General features: G+C 39.6%; 1 protein-coding gene across 1 annotated transcript; it reads left to right on the top strand.

Moving 5' to 3' along the window:
- The first annotated feature begins 26 nt into the window (after window positions 1-26).
- Window positions 27-9,864, top strand: DEGS1 (delta 4-desaturase, sphingolipid 1). The gene is made up of 3 exons (XM_069062598.1): window positions 27-345; window positions 4,689-5,431; window positions 9,271-9,864. The coding sequence occupies exons 1-3, from the start codon at window positions 264-266 to the stop codon at window positions 9,415-9,417; spliced, it is 972 nt and encodes a 323-aa protein (XP_068918699.1). The 5' UTR covers window positions 27-263; the 3' UTR covers window positions 9,418-9,864.
- Window positions 9,865-20,802: the final 10,938 nt, after the last annotated feature.

Genomic DNA, 20,802 nt, shown 5'->3' with positions numbered 1-20,802 from the left:
CTCCTCCCAGGGGCGGGCCTCCGCGCCCGCCAGTCAGCCCCAGACGCCGGCGCTGCGTCCCCGGCCTGGGGCCCCACCTCCGCGCCCCTTCCTTCGCCGGGTCCTTATCCTCTGCCTCCAGCCGCTATCGGAGACGAACCCCTCGGCTCGCCGGAGGTTCTGTGCCCGTCTCTGGTACGCTGACAGCCAGTGTCCGAGGGAGCGGCGCGCAGGCGCGGGAGCAGCCCCTGCCGTGAGAGAGGCCGCGTGCAGCCGCCGCCGCGATGGGAGCCCGAGTGTCGCGGCAGGACTTCGAATGGGTCTACACGGACCAGCCGCACGCAGACCGCCGCAAGGAGATCCTGGGTGAGAAGGCCGGCCGCCCCGGGCCCGTTATGTGCGAGGCCTCCTCCGAGCCTCCCCTCGTCCCGGGTTCGGCCCAGCCCGCAGAACCTAGGCGGGGGCGGGGACCGAGCACTTCCCTCCCGGACTGGGGCCCGTTACCAGCCGCGCCCCGGGACCTGCGCTGGGCCTTTCACCGCTCCTCGACCGCCCGCATCCTGCTGGCGGAGGAGGAAAGGGGCGTCGTCCAGGGAGTGCCCGGCGTCGACCCCTCGGGCTTGGCTGGGGGCGGGGGGGGGAGAGGACGGGAGGTGTTGGGCGCCCGGCCCAGGAGCCTCCCCCTCTCTCCCCATCCCCCTCCCCCTCCGCCGCGGAGCGCAGGCCCTGGAGGGAGGGGGGCCATGGCCGCCGGGCTTCCTCCCCCCGCTCCCCACATCCTTCTGCCCTGCCCCAGAGATTAGTGGTGAGGCCTGGTGGGGAATGAGCTAAACGAGCCGCCGGGGTCCATGTCCTGGCGCTGTCGGAATGATGGTAGTTGCGGTGCTTCTGGGATGAGGGCCAGGCCGCCCCCCTCTTGCCAGTAAGCAGAGGGTATGGTTTCCACATATCGATATTTCGGGAGCTTCAGAAGCGGTGTAAAGATCGTGGAATTGGCGAGCTCTGTCCCAGAGAGACTTGAGGGTCAAAACAAACTGATGATGTATTGCTTTTATCTGCATCTCGGAGGCTTGCTGGGACCTGACTGTGGGCTTGTCTTCATGTCCTTTACCGTCCAGATAACATGAAGATACCTGACTTGGTATAGCTCAGTACGCTTTCACACGCATTAGCATTATCGAAGGGCAGAGCTGGATGGGTTAGACCTCATGTAGACCAGTTTCTTTACCTATAGAGTAAAGAAACTGCAAACCCGGAGAGGAAATTGATCACTCGCTCAGTAAACGTGTATTATGTGCCAGGTACAGAAATAGGCATTAGATTAAAAAAAAAAAGGCATTAAAGATAGCCTCAGCCCTCAAGGATCTTACAGTCTAATGGGGGACACAGCATGCAAACAATTATATAAAAAGCAAACTATATACAAGATAAATAGGAAATAATTAAAAGAGGGAAAGCACTGGAATAACGAAGGGTTAGGGAAGGCTTCCTGTAAAAGGTAGCATTAAATGAAGTCATCAAGGCAACAAACATTTATTAAGTACTTATGTGCTGAGCTGAGAAATAAATTAGTAAATTATGGACAAAATTTGGCCTAGGTCATTGCTTAATTCTCAGGAGTACAATAAGAGATGCAGCATGACATAGTTGGAACCGAAGCTATGTTTGGAGTCATTGGAAGACCTCTATTCAAATTTCAGCTTTGCCATTTCCTTACATGCCATTTTGAGAAAGTCATTTCATTTCTGTGAACCTGAGTTTCCTTTTCTGTCAAAATGGTGGGGTTGGACCCAGTGGCCTCTGAGGTTCCTTCCATCTCTAAATCTGAAGCTGTTCTATGTGTTTGGCTAGTGGTGGCCATTATTGATGTATAGGGTATTTTTTGTCCAAAATTATTTTATACAGTTAACCTGTATTAAGAAATTAATGGATGAGAAATTGAAATGGACAGTTTATGTCTTGACAGTAGTTTGGGGTTTTTTTTTCCCCTAGCCTTTTCCTTCAATCATACCACCAAGGAAGTACAAATGGAACATTGACCCTTAAGTGCCTGAGATCACTAAGAATCCTACTTGGAATTATAACTATGAATAGAGTTGGGTTTTTTCCCCTCGTTAAAAACAATTTGGAGAAGATTTTAGACCCTCACTTGGAATGTATTTTTTGCATGTTTTTTAAAACAAATTTTAATATCTTTTTATATCACCTTGTTCAATTAAATGTTCAATTATTGTGTTAAGCATCTATCAGTTTAAAAGGCATAAAGGAGGTAAATGCAACAAAGCTTTGTTTTATGGATTTATTTGATTACGAATTACCATCTTTTTTTACAAAAAAGATATTCCAAATATTAGGAATTGGCTCCCTGTTTGATATAACACTTAGAGACCACACGTACAAGACATGTTTGTGGTCAAATAAAAATGAATAAGGGCATGGTTTTTACCCGAAAAGATACTGAAGTGTAGCTAGGAAGATAAGATAGATTCATAACTTTTAAAAAATTTCATACATTTAATAATACTAACAAAAGTGAACAATCAAAATAAGGAATAAGATAGACAATTAATGCTGCAAAATCTAAATTTTTTTCCTTGTCAAAATGTGAACTTAAAAAATAGTTTCAAGGGCAGTTAGGTGGCACAGTGAATAAATAGAGCACTGGCCCTGGATTCAGGAGGACCTAAGTTCAAATGTGGTCTCAGACACTTAACACTTGCTAGCCTTGTGACCCTGGGCAAGTCACTTAACCCCAATTGCCGAGCCTTCCACCCTCCAAAAAGCAAAAAAAAAAAGTTTCAATATGTCTAAAACAGAACTCCTCTTCACACTCCCTTCCTGCATTATCTGCCATTCTTCTTAATTTTCTCCTTTTTTGGGTTATGGTTAAAGAGTCATCTCTTCCCTCACCCTAACTCCACAACTAAGCAGTTGCCAGATTCTCCCCTTAATTGAACCTCTAGAAAGCCTCTAGATTGTCTCTCTACTCCTGATCCGGATCAGGTCTCACCACTTCTTGGCTGAGCTCTGCCACATATTTCCTTTATAACCTTAAGCAAGTCACTTCAACACTCCCAAGTCTCAGCTTCTTCAACTGTCTAATTAAAGTGTTAAACTGGATGTTAAATTTAGAAAACTAAGGTAGCCCTTCTAACTCTAAATTTATGATCCCTTGACTATTGTATTAGCTTTCTCATCTCTCAGCTAACAGCCCCTACCTCTCCATTGTACTCAAATAGTAGTTCTGCCATCATCACCTTCCATGTTCAGAAAAAAAAGAGCTAGTTTTTCCATCTGGGTTGCCTAGAACACTCTAAAAGACTTGTTTTATCAGAAAGATCCAGTTTCTTGAGAAAACCCCATTAACATCCCAAGACAAATACAGCCTCTGCTTTCAGCCTTGAAGCAGTTTTCTTTTGTTCAGGTAGTGCTTCTGTGCCTAGAAGAGAATGAAGCATATCAGTTTCACAAATTATAAGATGATAATTGAGAACTGGAAGGGACCTTAGAGTCAATAAGGCCATAAAGTTGAAAGAACTTACTATAGGTAACACAGGTAGAATGCCACAGTCTTTGAATTCACTTTCTTTGACTCTGTATCCATTGTACGGTTAGATCCAGATTACTGCAAAGAATGTTTTTCTATTCGTGGTTGAGTGAACTCTCCTTTGTATATTTTGGCAACTTAGAAGAAAAATGTGGACCATACATGAGTAGCTTCAAAAGCAATTAGGGATGGTGGGGCTCAAGTGGAAATTGAGTAGTAGGAGTACAGACTTTCCACTTCTCATTCTCCTCATCTACAGAAGTTACCTTTTGGGGCAGCTGGGTGGTACAGTGAATAGAGCACTAGCCCTGAAGTGAGGAAGACCTAAATTCAAACCCGACTTCAGACACCTAACATTTCCTAGCCATGTGACCTTGGGCAAGTCACTTATCCCCAATTGCCCTGCCTTCCCCCTTCCAAAGAGCAAAACAAACCCAAAAAAAGTTGCCTTTTACTACTAGTATACACATCTTTAAATACAGAGGTGGGTTTTTTTTGTTTTGCTTTGTTGACTTTATTTTTTTTTTTAATTCACCACTTGTATGTTGAAGACAGGAATCAAACAGATCAAATTACAGTGTCATCCTGAAATCATAATAATCATAAGTAAGCACAATTTTAGAATCAATTTTAGAGCTGTGGGTATTTCAAAAAAATTAAAAATCACCTATTCCACTTCCATTTATTTTGCAGATATGGAAACTGAGGTTCAGAGAATTTGATTGATTTGCTTATAAGAAGCAGACATTTGAGACCTGTGTGACCCTGGGCAAGTCACTTAACTTCTGTCTTCCATGGTTTGATATCTTGTAAAGTAGGAATAATAATAGCCCTTACCTCCCAGTGTTGTAAGGATCAGATGAGAAAATATTTTGAAAGGCTTGGTAAATCTTAAGCACTATATAAATACTACCTATAAGGAACAAATCAGATAGTGTTTAGGTATAATAAAGCACTATAATGTCAGGCATTATTTTATTTACCTCTGTTATTAGTATTATAGAACAGTGATTCCCTAACACCAGACCAGGCTGTGTGCACTATGTTGAGTCTAAGATTTGTTTTGAAAATTCAGATGTGAAAAGTTCATTTAGTTTGGAACATTGAATTATTGCTAGTATTTATTCTCTTGTTCCTAACTTTTTTTTCCTTGTCTTCACAGCCAAGTATCCAGAAATAAAATCTTTGATGAAACCGGATTATAACTTGATCTGGATTGTGATTTTGATGGTTCTTGCACAGTTGGTTGCATTTTACTTAGTAAAAGACTTGGACTGGAAATGGGTTATGTTCTGGGCTTACGCCTTTGGCAGCTGCATTAGTCATTCAATGACCTTAGCTATTCATGAGATCTCTCATAACCTGGCATTTGGCAACTACAAGGCTATTTGGAACCGGTATTTTGGAATATTTGCAAATCTTCCTTTCGGCATTCCATACTCTGTTTCCTTCAAGAGGTACCACATGGATCATCATCGCTACCTAGGAGGGGATGGCATTGATGTGGATATTCCCACCAATTTTGAGGGCTGGTTTTTCTGTACTCGTTTTAGAAAATTTATATGGGTTATTCTTCAGCCACTCATTTATGCTTTTCGACCAATGTGCATCAACCCCAAGCCAATTACTTATTTAGAAATTATCAATTTGTTGACTCAGTTGAGTTTTGACATTTTTATTTACTATTTTTTTGGAATCAAATCTCTTGTGTACGTGTTTGCAGGTTCAGTACTTGGCCTAGGTTTGCACCCAATTTCTGGACATTTCATAGCTGAACATTACATGTTTCTAAAAGGACATGAAACTTTTTCTTATTATGGACCTCTTAATTTAATAACCTTCAATGTAGGTTATCATAATGAACATCATGACTTTCCCAACATTCCTGGAAAGAACCTTCCATTGGTAAGTCTTTTCTTATTTGTTAATATTTGTTTGTGTTGTTAATATTGTTTCTATATGTAGGTAGGAGCATTTAGAATGATTACTCTTGGTTTACCTAATTTGGACAAGGAATAGTGTCAAATAGGTTTCTATGGTTTTAACTACTTATTTTAAGAAAATCCCAAATTGTATATGATGAGAAAAGTCCACTTCAGTTAGGTCAATGAAGAATAAATTTCTGTCTTTCCGGTTTGGTTTATGTAATTGCTGTGTCTTTGGCTCTCTCTCTGACTAGTTCATGAGGAAGATAAAGCCTTTGCCACTAGCAAGAAAGTAATCTCAATGAGATTTAAAGGGGGACTCTTTAGTTAGACATATCCATTTTCCTGAACAATTGTGAAAAGCCAGCATTTCCCATTGTTAAAGTACTACCAGTTATATAGGACTTTAGAAAGGCCAACTTAGGCTCATAGGCTTGAGATCTGGAAATGACTTAACTCATCATTGATCCCTCCTTTTAAAAATAAGGAAACTGAGGCTCACAAATGAAGTGACTTGCCCAACATCATCATTTTGTCCTTTGACTTGAAGAGGACCAGTGATATCTTGATTCTTTGTGTGAATCAAATTTGAGTGAGGCAAAGTTGCCAAAGTTGACTTGCCTAAGATCACACAACTAGTAAATGGCAGGCTGCAATTTGAACCCTTAGGCCTTTGGCTCCCAATCTAGCACTTTCACCATTACACCACAACTCTCCTCTCGTGGTATCTTGTGGCCAGAGGTGATTGAGAAATTCCTTGGTTACACTAATCATAACGACCTGTAACTAGATAAGGCAGTTGGAGGAACTTTGAGAGCTGTTATTATGAATTTAAATATAACCCATGCAAAAAGCTTTGAGTTCTGAGCCCTCCAGGCAAATTTCCAATAACTCCCCCCTAACCAAAAGGAAATACTTGTAGATTAAAAGTATTTAGAGCATCTAAAGAATCTACTCCTGTATGCTAAACTTTCTTTGGGAAGAGTAGACAATTCAGAAATATAAAATTCTGGATTAACAAATGTTACTTCACTTTACCAAACTCTTTTCTACCCAATCAACCTTTCTTTACAGAGAAGGAGGTGCTGGCCTACATAATTGGGCTCCCTGGAAGCAACTTAAATATTTGTCTCTATTCGGTAGGATCCAGCACATTTTCTCTTTTCTCTCCAGGATGATTTATTTTCTTCCTAATAGTTTCCCTTGCTTTGAAGACATAAGATGGTATTTCTGTCATTAGAATGAGTAGTTGTGACAATTTTTAAATTTTGTTTTTAAAGCCAAGAGACTTTACCACTAGTAAAATCTTAAAAGGGCCAAGCAGTTGTAGTGTAATCTAAAACCATTATGCAGCTAATCTGTCATTATAGCCATGTGCAGGTCTGAATAGCAAATGTGTGGGGCTATTCTTTCAGCTTTGTGCTTTTGTTTCCTCTTCCCTAATGGGTGAATTGAATTCTTTTTTTTCCTTTATGGTTCAACTAGAAAAGCTTAACACATTTGGAATTGAAAGTTTCTGAGATAGATCACTTTTCTTGTAATCTGTAGATCTTGTGTACTCTAGAGCTAGGAACACCTGATTTCAGATATGACCCTGGGCAAGTAAAGTAACTTCGGTTTGCCTCAGTTTCCTCATCTGAAAAATGAGGGCAATAATAATACCTTCCTTCTAGGGTTGTTGTGAGTTTCAAATGAAATAATATTTGTAAAGCACTTAGCACAATGCTTGGCTCCTAGTAAGCATTATGTAAATTTAGCTGTTATTGCTATTAGCTCTCCTGGACTAGTTACAGCTAGTTATTATCTCATTTGAATTGGAAAAGAAGAAAACTGGTTTATAGAGTTAAAAGACTTGTTCGGGGATCATGTGACTACTACAGATCTAGGACCAGGATCTTAGTCTTAGGCCATTTTTAAAAAGTATTGTGAGCACTGAGCTTGAAGGTACGAAATGGGACTCAGTGATAATTTTAATTTACTATCTTGGCTTATTGTTATAATTTAAAGTTCTGCAGATGTTTCGAGAACCGTTTTGTAAAATATTAGGTCACTCATTTTTGAAACTCAATTTAGGGGCTAAAATTAAGGATTAGATAGCTTAACACCGGACCTTTTGTAGTCTTTTCAACACATAATCAGAATTTTGCATTTTTGATCCTCAGTTCTTTTAATGAACAAATGGAAATCACCTACATCAGATTTGTTTATGTTTAAAATTTCAGAATGATGTGATTTACTGTTTGAAGCTTTAGAATTTATTCAGGATTGGCGTAAGGACTATTTTCTTTCTGCCCCCAGCACCTACCTACTTAGCATGGGACCTTGCACGTAGAAGGGGCTTAATACTTTTCTGATAAGTCTTTCAGTCAACAAACATTTATCTGGAGTTTACTAGGCACTGTACTGAGTGAGTGCTGGGGATGCTAAGAAAGGCAACAGCATGGTCCCTGCCCTCAAGAAGCTCACATTCTAATGGACGAGACCTGTTCATACACGAGGTAACACCTTGTGAATGGATGGTCATCTCCGAGGGAAGGCATTTTGGGGAGAGAGAACTCTGTGTGTGTTTTTGATCAGGGTAACTCTAAGACTGGTGGTTCTCAAAGTGTGGTCCAAAGATCCTTGAGTCCCTTTCAAGGGAGTCCTTGAATTCAACACAATTTTCATAATAATATAATATTTCCATTTATTTTAATTAGTTTGTTTTTAAAATTTATTAAATTTTAATAATATACTAAATGTTGACTCATAAAGAAAACCATATAAAGACTTTAAAGGTCCTCAGTAATTTCAGAAGTATCAAGGATCCTGAGACCTAAAAGTCTGAGCACCACTGCCCTAAGACTCTTTAAGCTGCTTCCTTCCTTCTCAAAGAAAAGTGAACTTCTGTTCTACCTTTGTAGAAAAAATTGTATAGGATTTTTGGGTATTTGGGAAAATAAAACTGAAACAGGAGCCTTTTGAAGCGTATTTGAAGGACATTATTAGTGCCTAAAAGTTGTGCCTTGGGGATAGGTATTAATCTTCCAGTCACCTACCAGGAAGTATTGTGAATAAAAATAAACATTTACATTATGATAATCTTTCTTTTCCAGGCAATTTATTGTTCCTACCTTATTGAATTTTCTTGGTGCACCTTTTATTTGCTTTGTTGGTGTTTTATTTGTAGATCCAGATCTAATTCTTGGAAATTGAAATTATATTAAATGGTCCAACAGCCAAACCTCCTTCATCCTACTCAATCCCATGAGTTTTCAAATTAACCACAAGAGATATTTATTAAGGCCTACGAAGTAAAAGGCACTATACTAGGGATAAAAGAATAAAATGAACTCTAGTCCTTTGTGCCCTGAATGATGACCTAGTATGGCAGGGGTGTGGGTTAGATCTGTCTGTGCAAAGACTTGTAGGGAAATTACTGAAAATGATTATTCATTTTCTTAAAAAAAGACACTCAAACTTAAGAAACTTCAGACTTGACCATTGCCCAGTTTCTTTCTTCTTCTAGGTGCTTACTAGTAACTTAATTTGAAGTCATAGTAGTAGTACCAGACTTGGTAACTAACAGGCTCGTTTTTTTGGTGCCCCTCTACTACCCCCACATTCCCCCATTTTGCTAAAGAGACATGTCAGTTTTGTGGACTGATTGTAATTTTGTAATGCAAACTACTTTGAATTGAGCTCTGTATTCTGAAGTTAACCTTAGTTTTAAGACAATCTAGGCTGCCCTACAATGTAAAGTGTTGGTACTATATATAATGCCTTAGCTTTTAAATATATGTGTGGTTTTTTTCCCTTTTCTTTTTTTTTAACCTGCAGGTGAAAAAAATAGCAGCAGAATATTATGACAACTTGCCCCAGTACAACTCCTGGATAAGAGTGCTCTATGATTTTGTGATGGATGATTCTATCAGTCCCTATTCTAGAGTGAAGAGACATCTAAAGGGAGAAGTGAAACAGGATTAATACTCCAAAGGAGAACTCATCTTAGTAGCTTTGAAAATGGTTTCCACATGTGTATATTACTTCCCCTTATATTTATATTTTGAATTATTAAACTGAAGACTAAGGAGATTTAGAAGCTGCCTGTGTACAGTTTCCATGTAGGAGCTCTGCAAGAATTTTCAAGACTCTAACATGATTTTAACTAATTAACATGCTTCTCCTATGTCTAATTTTCACCTTTGTGGCCTGAATAAAATGATGATTCAGCTTGCTTCTATGCCATTACATGTAGTTTTTAAAAACTATATTTAGCAGTGTTAACATTTTGGGGGAAGCGTATTGTAAAAGGACTTTTAAGAAGCTCCATTTCAATTGACTCACTGCCCATTTCGTTCAGTGTTGTTTGCAGGGAATGGTCATTACAAAATTGAGCTTAAACACACATAATAAACTGGATTATTAATCACACCTATTTCTTCATTTCTTGCTTTTACATTGCTCAATAAAGGGGTGGGAGAAGGGACTAAAATCATAGCTCACTAAGTCACAAATAACAGTAATTGGAACTTTAGAAATACTGAAAGAGAAGTCCTTGGTAGAAAGAAAAAAGCAAATCGAAAGTAGTTTCAGTATGGTTCAGTGAATCAGTGCCTTTAAAAGGTTTAGGGCTGGGATAATCCTTATTTTTACATTAAAAAAATTTATATTCCCATTACATCATGTTAAGGCAACATTCATCCATCCATAAATGTTAAGCACCAACTACGGGCCAGCCACTGTGCTAAGCAGTAGGAATGCAAAAGAGGCAAGTAACAGGCCTTGTCCTTAATGAGCTTACAGTCTAATGGGGAAGGCAACATGGCTGCTGAAATGTCCATTTAATATGATAATTTCATTTTCCTAGAACTATATTTGGATCCACAAATAAAGCAAATATAAGGTAATCCAATAAGGTAGGAACAATAAATTATATGGAAAAGAAAGATCATTCTAATATGAATAAGTATTCTTGGGAAATACCAGTAAAGTACTTAACTGGTTTGTGGTGGGATATTAAAACATCACAGGGGCGGTTAGGTGGCGAAGTGAAGAGAGCACCAGCCCTGGAGTCAGGAGGACCTGAGTTCAAATCTGGCCTCAGACACTTAACACTGACTAGCCATATGACCTTGGGCAAGTCACTTAACCCCAATTGCCCTGCCCTCCCCCCTCCAAAAAAGCAAAAAAATAAAAAAAAACATCTTCAGGGCACCACTAAGGTCCTTCAAACACATAAAGCAAGCTACGTACAGAATAAGTAGAACATAATTAACAGATAAGGACCTAGAATTAAGAGTTGGCGAAGCTTCTTATAAAAGATGGGATTTTAGTTGGGACTTATAGGAAGCTAGGTAAGTTGGTAGGTAAAGTTGAGGAGGGAGAGCATGTCAAGCATAGGGGACCACCATAGAAAATGCCTGTCCTCAAGAGGTAGAATGTCTTTTTAGTGTATTAACAAGTAGGCCAGTGTCACTGGATCAAAGATGATTTGGGAGGAAAGTGTAAGAAGCCAAAAAGATGTGAAGGAGCTAGTTATGAAGAATTTTGGAATCCAGAGAACTTTGAATTTAATCCTGAAGTTTATAAGGAGTCATTTGGCTTTACTGAGTAAAGGGGTGGGGAAATTACATCGTCAGACCTGTGCTACTGGAAAATAATGTGACTGCCAGAGAGATTGGAGTGGGGAGAGCCTTGAGGAGGGCTAATATTACCCATGGGCTTTGCAGTAATCCAAGGTGGTTACAGTATCTGAAGAGAGAAGGGTGTATTTGGGAGCTGGTTGCAAAACTGGAAATAAGGGGGTGACAGTGAGAAGAGTAAAATAGGTCCTACCTGAGAGCCTGGGAAGGTGATACTGCCCTCTGCAGAACAGAGAATCTAGTGAACATTTTAATGTTCAGTGTTTACATTTTTACTTTAATGTTTAATTTTAAATGTTTAATTTTAGTGTTTAAACATAAACAATAAAAATTATTAAAGATTATGAATTCTGTTTTGGACATAAATTGAGTTTAAGATACCTGCTGGACATCTAGGCTGAGATGATGGAAAGAGATGTGAGACTGGAGGTCAGCAGAGAGCTTGAAGCAGTATATGTAGATTTGAGAATCCTCAGCCTATATAGGGATGGGAATTAAATCCATGGGAGTTAATGAAGTCCCCAAGTGAAAGTATAGGACAAGAAGAGAAAAGGGTCCAGGAACAAAACCTGACTGATACTGTGGTTAGAGTATGTGATCTAGTTGAGGTCCCAGCAAAAAAAAAAACCTGAAGAGTAGTCTAGGAGGAAGTGAACCACGAGAATGTCCAGAAAACTGAAAAGAGAGTACCAAAAAGGAGGGTGATCAACAGTGTCAAGGCTGCAGACAGGTCAAGGAGAATGGGAACTGCTATTGGATTTGGCATCTAAGAGATCATTGGTGACTTTGCCTTTTTTGGGGGAGGGCAATTGAGGTTAAGTGACTTGCCCAAGGTCACGTGGCTAGCTAAGTATTAGGTGTCTGAGGCTGAATTTGAACTCAGGTCCTCCTGACTCCAGGGCCGGTCCTCACTGGTGACTTTGTAGAGAGAAGTCTGGGTGAAATGATAAGGTGGAAAGCCTTATTGTAAGGGGTTAAGAGAATGAGAGGAGAGTAAGTGGAGGAACCTATCATAGACAGCCTCATCTATCCAGTAGTTTGGCTATAAAAGATAGAAGAGACAGAAGGCAATAGTTAGCAAACACAGAAGGATCAACTGAGTGTTTTTTCAGGATGGAGGAGATATGAGGATTTGGGAATGAGCTAGTAGAACATTAGAAAGCTTCAGTGAAAATGAGAAAGGTCTTTTTGACCATCAATTTGTCTCATGAGTGTGGATAGAAAGCATGCTTGTTTCATGGGGCCTCAGGCCTTGGCTCCCAATCTAGCATTTTTCCCACTACACCACAACACCTCTCCTCTGCTGGTATCTCATGGCCAGAGGTGATTGAGAAATTCCTTGGCGCCACTAATCATAACCACCTATAATTAGATAAGGCAGTTGGAGGAACTTTGAGAGCTGTTATTATGGATTTAAATATAACCCATGCAAAAACCTTTGACTTCTGAGTCCTCTAGGCAAAATTCCAATAACTCCCCCTAACCAAAAGGAAACACCTGTAGATTAGAAGTATTTAGAGCATCTAAAGAATCCACTCCTGTATGCCAAACTTTCTTTGGGAAGACTAGACAATTCAGTAATGTTAAATTCTGGATTAGCAAATGTTACTTCACTTTATCAAACTCTTTACTACCCAGTCAACCTTTCTTTACAGAGGAGAAGTTATGGCCTACATAACTGGGTTCCCTGAAAGCAACTTAAATATTTGTCCCCATTTGGTAGGATCTAGCACATTTTCTCTTTTCTCTCTGCAGTGATTTATTTTCTTCCTAATAGATTCCCTTGCTTTAAAGACATAAGATGGGGTTTCTATCATTAGAATGAGTAGTTATGACATTTTTTTTTTGGTTTTGGTTTTAAAGCCAAGGGACTGGTAAAATCTTAAAACGGCCAAGCAATTGTGGTATAGATGACTCACGTGAGTAGTCCAGGCCTGAGGTGATGAGGGCTGGCACCAGAATGATGACTGTCAAAAGAGAGAAGGGACCATTTTGGAGAGCAATCTGGAATTATGCCCAAAGAGCAATTAAACTGCCTAAACCTAGTAATGTTTACAAGGACATAGGTCCTATATTTTTTGACCTAGCAATACTATTACTAGGTCTGTTTCCCAAGATGAATAAGGAAAAAGGAAGAGAACCTATATGTTCTAAAATATTTATAGTTGCTTCTCTATGTGGTGGCAAAGAACTGGAAATTGAGGGAATGCCCATCAAGTGGGGAATGGCTAAACAAGTTGTATATGATTGTAATGGAATTCTACTGTGCTATAAGAAATAATAAGCTTGTTGGCTTTAAAAAAATATGAATAGACTTGCACAAAATAACAAAGAATGAAATGAGCAGAACCAAGAGAATGTTGTATACAGTAATAGCAATATTGTTTTAAGAACACCTTTGAGTAACTGAGTCATTTTGTCTATTATAGGAAGACATTATCTGCATCCAGAGAAAGAACTCATACATATTAGTATGTGTAGAATGATTTTATGTGTGTGTATATATATATACATATGTTATATATATACACACATATATTTATATTTGTGTGTATATGTATATGTGTGTGTGTAAACCCACGTACACATTTGTGTCTAATGGTAGCCATGGGAGGGGGGAGAGAAAAAACTTACATTATATATTGTTTATTCAAAAGAAATAGCAAGTTGTACATAATAGAATTGTAGTTTTATGTGCAATCATTGTTTTGTTAGTCTACTATGTTATGGAAATGCTTGTTTTATTTCATAAATTAAAAATAAAATAAAATTTTTTAAAAAGAGAGAGAAGAGAGCATGGCCAATTCAATTCATTCAACATTTATTAAGTGGTTACTATGTGCCAGGCACTGTACTAAGCATGATGATACAAACAGGAAAAAGACAGTCCCTGCCCCCAAGAAACTTATGATCTAATGGGGAAGACAATACACAAGAGGAAGCTGGAAAAGGGATGGGGTGGGCAGGACCCCTGGGTGGAGGGGTGGAGGGTGTCTCGCTCCATGGAGTAGAAAAGCTGCAGATGAAAAGTGAGAGACATGTTACAAAGGTAGAAGTGATAGGAGGGAAAAGGGAAGGGAATAAAGCATTTAAATAATGTCTACCATGTATCAGGCGCTGTGCTAAGCAATTTGCAAATATTATTTCATTTGATTCTTTTGATTGAATGATTTGATAGAACTTGACAACTGATTGGATACAGTGGGGAGAAGGGTGGGAAAGGGTGAGGAGTTAGGGAATGTGGGAAGAGGAGAGGGTTTGGGCAAAAAGAGAATGAGTTCAGTTTGGATGCAATCACTTTAAAACATGTACATGACATCCCTCTGAAGATGATAAAAAGATAGTTGGAGATGCAAGCTCGAAGTCAGCAGAGATGTCAGGGGTAGAGTAATAGATCTGAGAGACATATGCACAGAGATGATGAGATTACCAAGTGAAATAGAATGCATGGAGATGAGAGAAGGACCCAGGACAGAGCCTTGGGGAACCTCCAAGATTAGTAGGCGTGACCTGGATGGATAGATGGAAGATTTCCTTGTGTGGATCTCACACCTATCAGATTGGCTAACATGACAGAAAACAGAAATGACAAATGGTGGAGGAACAATTTGGAACTATGCCCAAAGTGAGAGGGCTATAAAAGATGTTATGATAGGGTCTACCAGGGTTTCCCTACAATATGGTTTAGGCATGATCCTCTCCCTTCCCTCCTGGGATTCAGAATAGCTTTCCCTAAAAAGAGACAAAGCTGACCTTCCCACTCAATTTGAAATACTCTCTACAATTATCATTCATCTCTTAATTACTGAATCCAATGGTTTTTTCCTTTCCCTCAGGTCTCATCCTACTTGACTTCTCTGCAGTGTTTGACACCCTTCCTCATCCGGGATAGTCTCTTGCTCCTGGGTTTTCATGCCACTATTCTCTCTTAGTTCTCCTTTCACCTAACTGGCCATTCCTCAGTCACTTTTGCTAGATCAGTGTCCGTGTACAAAGCTGTCCCTGGTGATGTTTTCTTTCTTTCTATATGTCTCCTTGGTGATCTCGTTAGCTCCCATAAGAGAGCCATCATTGCTCTGTTGATGACTTCAAAATCTCTATTTCCAGCTGGACTTTGGTCCCACATCACCAACTGTCTACTGAACATTTCCACAGGGATGTCACATTAGCATTTCAAATTCAACATGTCCAAAATAGAACTCGGTATCTTCACCCCAAAACCCACCTTTCCTTCAAACATTCCTTCTTCTGTCAAAGACATCCCCCTCCTTCCATTCACAAGGGTTTTCAGACACCTAGTTATTTTATGACTCTTCTCTCCCCCTTTTCCCCCATACCTAATAAGTTACTAAGCAATGTTAATTCAGCATAATAATAAGAGCTAGCATTTATATAGCACTTTAAGGTTTGTAAAATGATCTAATTTTATCTTTATGACAACCCTGGGATATAAGTGCTAGTATTAATCTCTATTTTACAGATAAGGAACCAGAGGCAAAGAGTTAAGTGACTTGTCCAAATTCACACAACTAGTAAGTATGTGAGGCTGAGTTTAAACTCAGGTCTTCCCTGCTCTGGGTCCAGTGCCCTGGCCACCGAACCATCTAGTTTCCTGTAGCCACATCACCTCCCATCCATCTTTTTCTCCACTCATACAACTAGCATCCTAGTTTAAGCCTGTACTATTATAATATCTTTAGCATCTGAACTATTTTAATAGCTACCTAATTAAATTTCTTTCTTCTAGTACTTCTCCATCCAAGCCATCCTCAATGGAGTTGTCAAAGTTACCTTCCCAAAGCAAGTCTGAACATGTCATCAGCCTGCTAGACTCCCTGTAGCCTCTAGGATAAACAAACATCTCAGCCAGACAGTTAAAGCCTCTTGCCACCTACCTCCATTTGTCCTTCTCATACTTACTGTACCTTACTCCCTTTTATGTATTCCATGTTCCAGCCAAACTGGCCTCTTTACTGTTCCCTTGATTCTAGCCCTTGGTATAAGATGACTCCTATTCCTTGAATTTTTTGTCTCCTCACTTCTGCCTCTTAAATCCCTAATTCCCTTAAAATTCAGCCCACAGGAATATTTCTGATCCCCTTCATTGTACTTACATCTTTGTCAGATGATCAAGCATGTTTCTGTTTAAATATTACATCCCCAAAAGATTGTAAGTTTCTTGAAACTAGCTATTGCTTTAAATTTTGCCTTTGTAGCCTACTGCCTTGTTGTTTGGTCATTTTTCAGTCATGTCCAACTCTTCATATCCCTATTTGGGGTTTTCTTGGCAAAGATACTAAAAATAAAAGCTTTGTAGATTAGGTTAGACTGTCCTTACCCCATTGTTTAGGAGATATAATTTGGGGGCTGCAGAGATAGTCATTGAGTGATAATCACAAGTGGATATCTGAGTTGTAGAAGGGCTACTCTCTAGATTCATAATATTGCTTTGAGAGAGCCAAATTGGGAGGTTAAGGCTTTGGTGGGTAATGTGGTCAGGTTGCAAAAGATGAAGCTTCACTGGGTCAGTTGATATCCTTATGCCTACTTATGCCTAGCTCAATTACTCCAAGGAATGAGAAAGAATAGTAAGAGGAAAGAGGATCTCCATAGACAATCAAAGCAGAGTGAACCAACCAGTAGGACAAGATTAGGCATACTTCCCTAAATGAAATAGGACAGGATACTAAGACTTCTCTGTTGATACAGACATAAGAGGTCTCTCCAAAGGCCAGCAAAAATCCTGGAAATGGGCCATTCTAATAACAGGAAGGAAAGTTCCAACAGATTGAGATTAAGCATTTGGCAAAGTATCTTCAGAGGGAAGACTGAGACCCCACTGTTAAATAAGATGACCATAGAATCATAAATCTTTAATTGGAAAGGACCTCAGATCATTGGATTTAGAATCAGGAAGATGAGTTTGAATCCTTCCTGACTACAGGCAAGTTATGTTTCTTTCAGCCTCAGTTTTCTCATCTTTAAAACAGGTATGAAAAACAGCATCCACCAGAAATCATAGGTTTTTTGAGAGTCTCAATAACATACTATATGTAAAATACTTTATAAAACTTGAAATCCCATATAAATATTAGCTAGCCAGCCATCTTGTTCAAATCCTTTATTTTGCAAATAAGGAACCTGAAGTCCTTGGAGGGGAGGGGAGTGATTTTATTTTATTTTTTTAACAATTTCAAGTACGTAATAGACATCAGAGATGGAATATGAACTCTGATCTTATTACCCAGTTCAATCAATTAGAATTTGCCTTTGTACTTCAAAAATGACCTCATAGGTAACCTCTTAATTTTCTTTAAGAAAAAAATGACCTCCCTCTGGAATCTGGAGAAAGCTTAGTATTGGCTGTGGTTTGATGATCACCCTTTGTAAAATCAGAGGATAAACCCTCTCCTGCTGCCCAGGTTCTAATCCCATTTGCCACATTGGAAGTAGCTGTGGTGATCAGCAATGGTTCTCATCCATTATTCAGAGGGAAATAGTAGGCCCATTGGCAAAATAGAAGCTGGGACTGCATGTTAAGCAAGGGAAGGTCCTTTCAAGAAACCAGCATCTGGGAATAAGTACCTTCATTACAGAGGTAAGGATATTGGACACCAGAGTAACACTACTTTTGGTGCCTGCTGACTAGAGAGAGAGCCATGCAGTTTGTCTTTGGCCCCATGGATTTTTGGATTAATTTGCACCTGTTCCTCCCCTTATTTGCCCAGGGCAATTCTATTCATATCTACCACCACCCAGAGTACAGAAAAAGACTGAGTCACTGGGTGGGCACCAATTGGTCTACCTCATAGTCCATCATTTTCCACTGAATAATGCAAGAATACCTCCTCTATGAGGAGAAAGGAAAACAAGGCTTTGTTTGAATACCTCCAATGAGGAGGAACCCACTACTTCCTGAGGAAGCCCATTTACCTCGTAGATAGCTCAATTTTTAGGAAGTGTTTTTTTACATCAAATTTGTGTCATGGCAACTTCCACCCTTTCAGCCTTTGATTCTAGTTCTCCCCTTTGGGACCAAGCAAAATATGCCTATTCTTTCTTTCATGTGATAGCACTTCAAATACCTGACAACTGTTATCATGACCCTCCCCACTCCCACCTCACCCCCACCCCAAACCCCTTTTTACCAAACTGAATATCCCTGGCTCTTTTAACTAGCCTAAGATCATATGGCATAATCTTGAGGTCTCTCACTATCCTGGTTTTCTTACAGTTTATCAATGTCCTTCCTAAAATGTCGTATCCAGAGTTGAACATGACATCCCAATGTGGTCTCACCAGGGCAGAAAATACCAGGACTATAATCTTCTTTGGCCTGGACGCTGTCAAAGATTATATCATCTTGTCCCAAGATTGAAATTTACCAAAACCCAGATCCTTTGAGGAACTGCTGTTCAGCCACACTCTCTTCTTTGTCCAGTTGATTTTTTTTTTAAACGAGTTAGAGGCTTTGTCATTTTAACTATGATATTTCTTATTAGCTTGCCAAAAGGGCAGAACAGGAAGGGTGGAACAGGAAGGAGCAGAACAGAGAAAAGCTAGAGCAGAGCTGGGGCCAAGCAGAACTGAGAGAGAGAATGCTTGTGATTTCAGCACTCTGTTAATCTTGTGTTGCTTTTTGAGAGTTAGGAGAATGTTTGTGATGTCAGCACTCTGCCTGTGTTACTTTCTGGGAACTGAGAGAGAGAATATTTGTGATGTCCAGCACTCTTTAGCACTCTTAGTCTGTTGGTCTGTCAGACAAAAGCACCCTGTCCTGGTCTTTCGGCAAGCTCCTCCCACCGCAGGCTCCATGTGATGAAATTATACCTATTTAGGGCAGGGAGAAGGCCTCCAAACTCCCTTAGGCCTATTAAGGGCAACTTTTGATACAATTAAAGGTAAGGCTCAAAGGTACTTGAATAACTTAAACAAGCAGCAAAGTACTACTTTGCTTGCCATTACTGGCAGGAGGTCCAGGCATCTGTGTGGAGGTGGGAAAGGCCAAACAGTGAGCCAGAAATATAGAGAGCCATGATATTGTGGTTCTGGCTAGGAGCTTGCACTTATAATTGGGTCATCCTCAAGGTGGAGTCATCCCCCGGGAACCACGAAGTCACTATTGATTTCACTTTGAATCAGTTCATAAAAGTTTCTCTCATGTTTTTTTCTGTACTCATCATATTCATTGCTTCTTACAACATAGTAATATTTCATTGCGCTCATGTACCATAACTTGTTTAGCCACTCCCTAGTTTTGTGCTACTACAAAAAATGCTGCTATAAATATCTTGATGTATATGCAGCCTTTCCAATCATTGATTTCCTTGGAGTATTTGAATATGGACATTTTAGTCATGATCTCATAGTTCCAAATTGCTTTCCAGAATGGTTGGACTAATTCACAGCTCCACCAACAGTGCATTACTGTGTCCACCTCTCTATAATTGCTTTAACTTTGCTATACAAATTTTAACAGAAGTAAATTTATTCAACAATAACATAGTATTACACTCTCTCTCTGCATCCTCTGTTAAGACTCCTCAGAATGAGGAAAAGGGAGACAGACTATCTCAAAACCAGAGACAGACTTTTGTAAGACTGGACAGACCTGAGTCCTATGTTTCCTAAGAAATTACACAACCCAGGACCCTTCCCTCTTTCCCTTGCGGTCAATCAGCCTTAAGCCCTTCAGGAATTTTAGGAATCTCTTAGAGCCTTTCCCTCTCCTTCACTTTGGCATTTGCCAAATAAGGATAGGTACACTTGAATTGGCTATGACCTGTTTCTGTGTTTTTTGTCATTTTCTTCACCAGACTATAAATCTGCCTTCTCACAAGAATTGAATAAAATTTCCTGTTCTTTCCTCAACACATCTCTGACTTTAAATTTTTTTGGGGTAGGGGATTTTTAGGGTCCCTGTACTCCACACAATAGGAAGCATAATTTGCAAAGATACTGCATTGATTTTGTTGGGTGCAGCTCTCCATTTCTTGTATTTGTCATAGTTCCAAGGGTCAGGAAAATGTATTGATTTAGAGGGTAGTGGAAAATTTGTTAGGCCCAAGGAATACCAAAGATTCACTAGCTGGGTTTTTATACCTTTGGCAACCAGGAAACTAGGTCAGAGTTTTAAGTTTTAGTCCCCTGACATGGCTAAGGGCAGCAAACCTGGTATTTGCCACTATTGAAAAAAAAAAAACAGGACATTGGAAGGCAGAATGTAGGACAAGGCTTAGGGTTCTAGAATATCAGAATAACAAGGAGTATCAAGACCACCCCCCAATGACCATAGAGGTGCTCCAAGCAAAAAGTTGCAGGATTTAACCCCATCTACTCCTACTCTGCCAGATCTTGAATCCTTGAATAATGATAGCCAATTCACCCTCTTCCTTTTGATAGTTAAATGTGGAGTTTGTATTTGTATTTTGTCAGTTGTTATCAATGTTTCTGAATCTGCATTGCATGTTCTGTGAATGACTTTGTTATCTTGTTAGATCTAACTGGCAGTCAAAGATTTCTAAAGGCTACTTTTTCCTTGTGGTTTCTGGTCTGGCCAACCTAGAATTACAATGAAAAGTTAGATATAGCTACAAACATCTTGGATTCTAGATAAAACAGAGAAAGAAAATTATAGACCAATCTCCCTCATGAATATAGATGCAAAAATTCTAAATAAAATACTAGCCAAAAGACTACAGCAACTTATCTCAAGAATAATACACTT

Source organism: Petaurus breviceps, unplaced genomic scaffold (genome assembly GCF_028583685.1).
Source record: "Petaurus breviceps papuanus isolate PSGF00001 unplaced genomic scaffold, PetGlider_PUasm1.0 90466, whole genome shotgun sequence".
Taxonomy (NCBI): domain Eukaryota; kingdom Metazoa; phylum Chordata; class Mammalia; order Diprotodontia; family Petauridae; genus Petaurus; species Petaurus breviceps.
Note: the sequence above shows the minus strand (reverse complement) of the source record. Positions and strands in the feature narration are given on the sequence as shown.

Excerpts from the sequence above, each read along its gene's own strand:
- DEGS1 (XM_069062598.1), top strand. The coding sequence starts at position 264 with ATGGGAGCCCGAGTGTCGCGGCAGGACTTCGAATGGGTCTACACGGAC. Across the intron at positions 346-4,688 it reads CCGCCGCAAGGAGATCCTGG|CCAAGTATCCAGAAATAAAA; the intron begins GTGAGAAGGCCG and ends TTGTCTTCACAG. Across the intron at positions 5,432-9,270 it reads CTGGAAAGAACCTTCCATTG|GTGAAAAAAATAGCAGCAGA; the intron begins GTAAGTCTTTTC and ends TTTAACCTGCAG.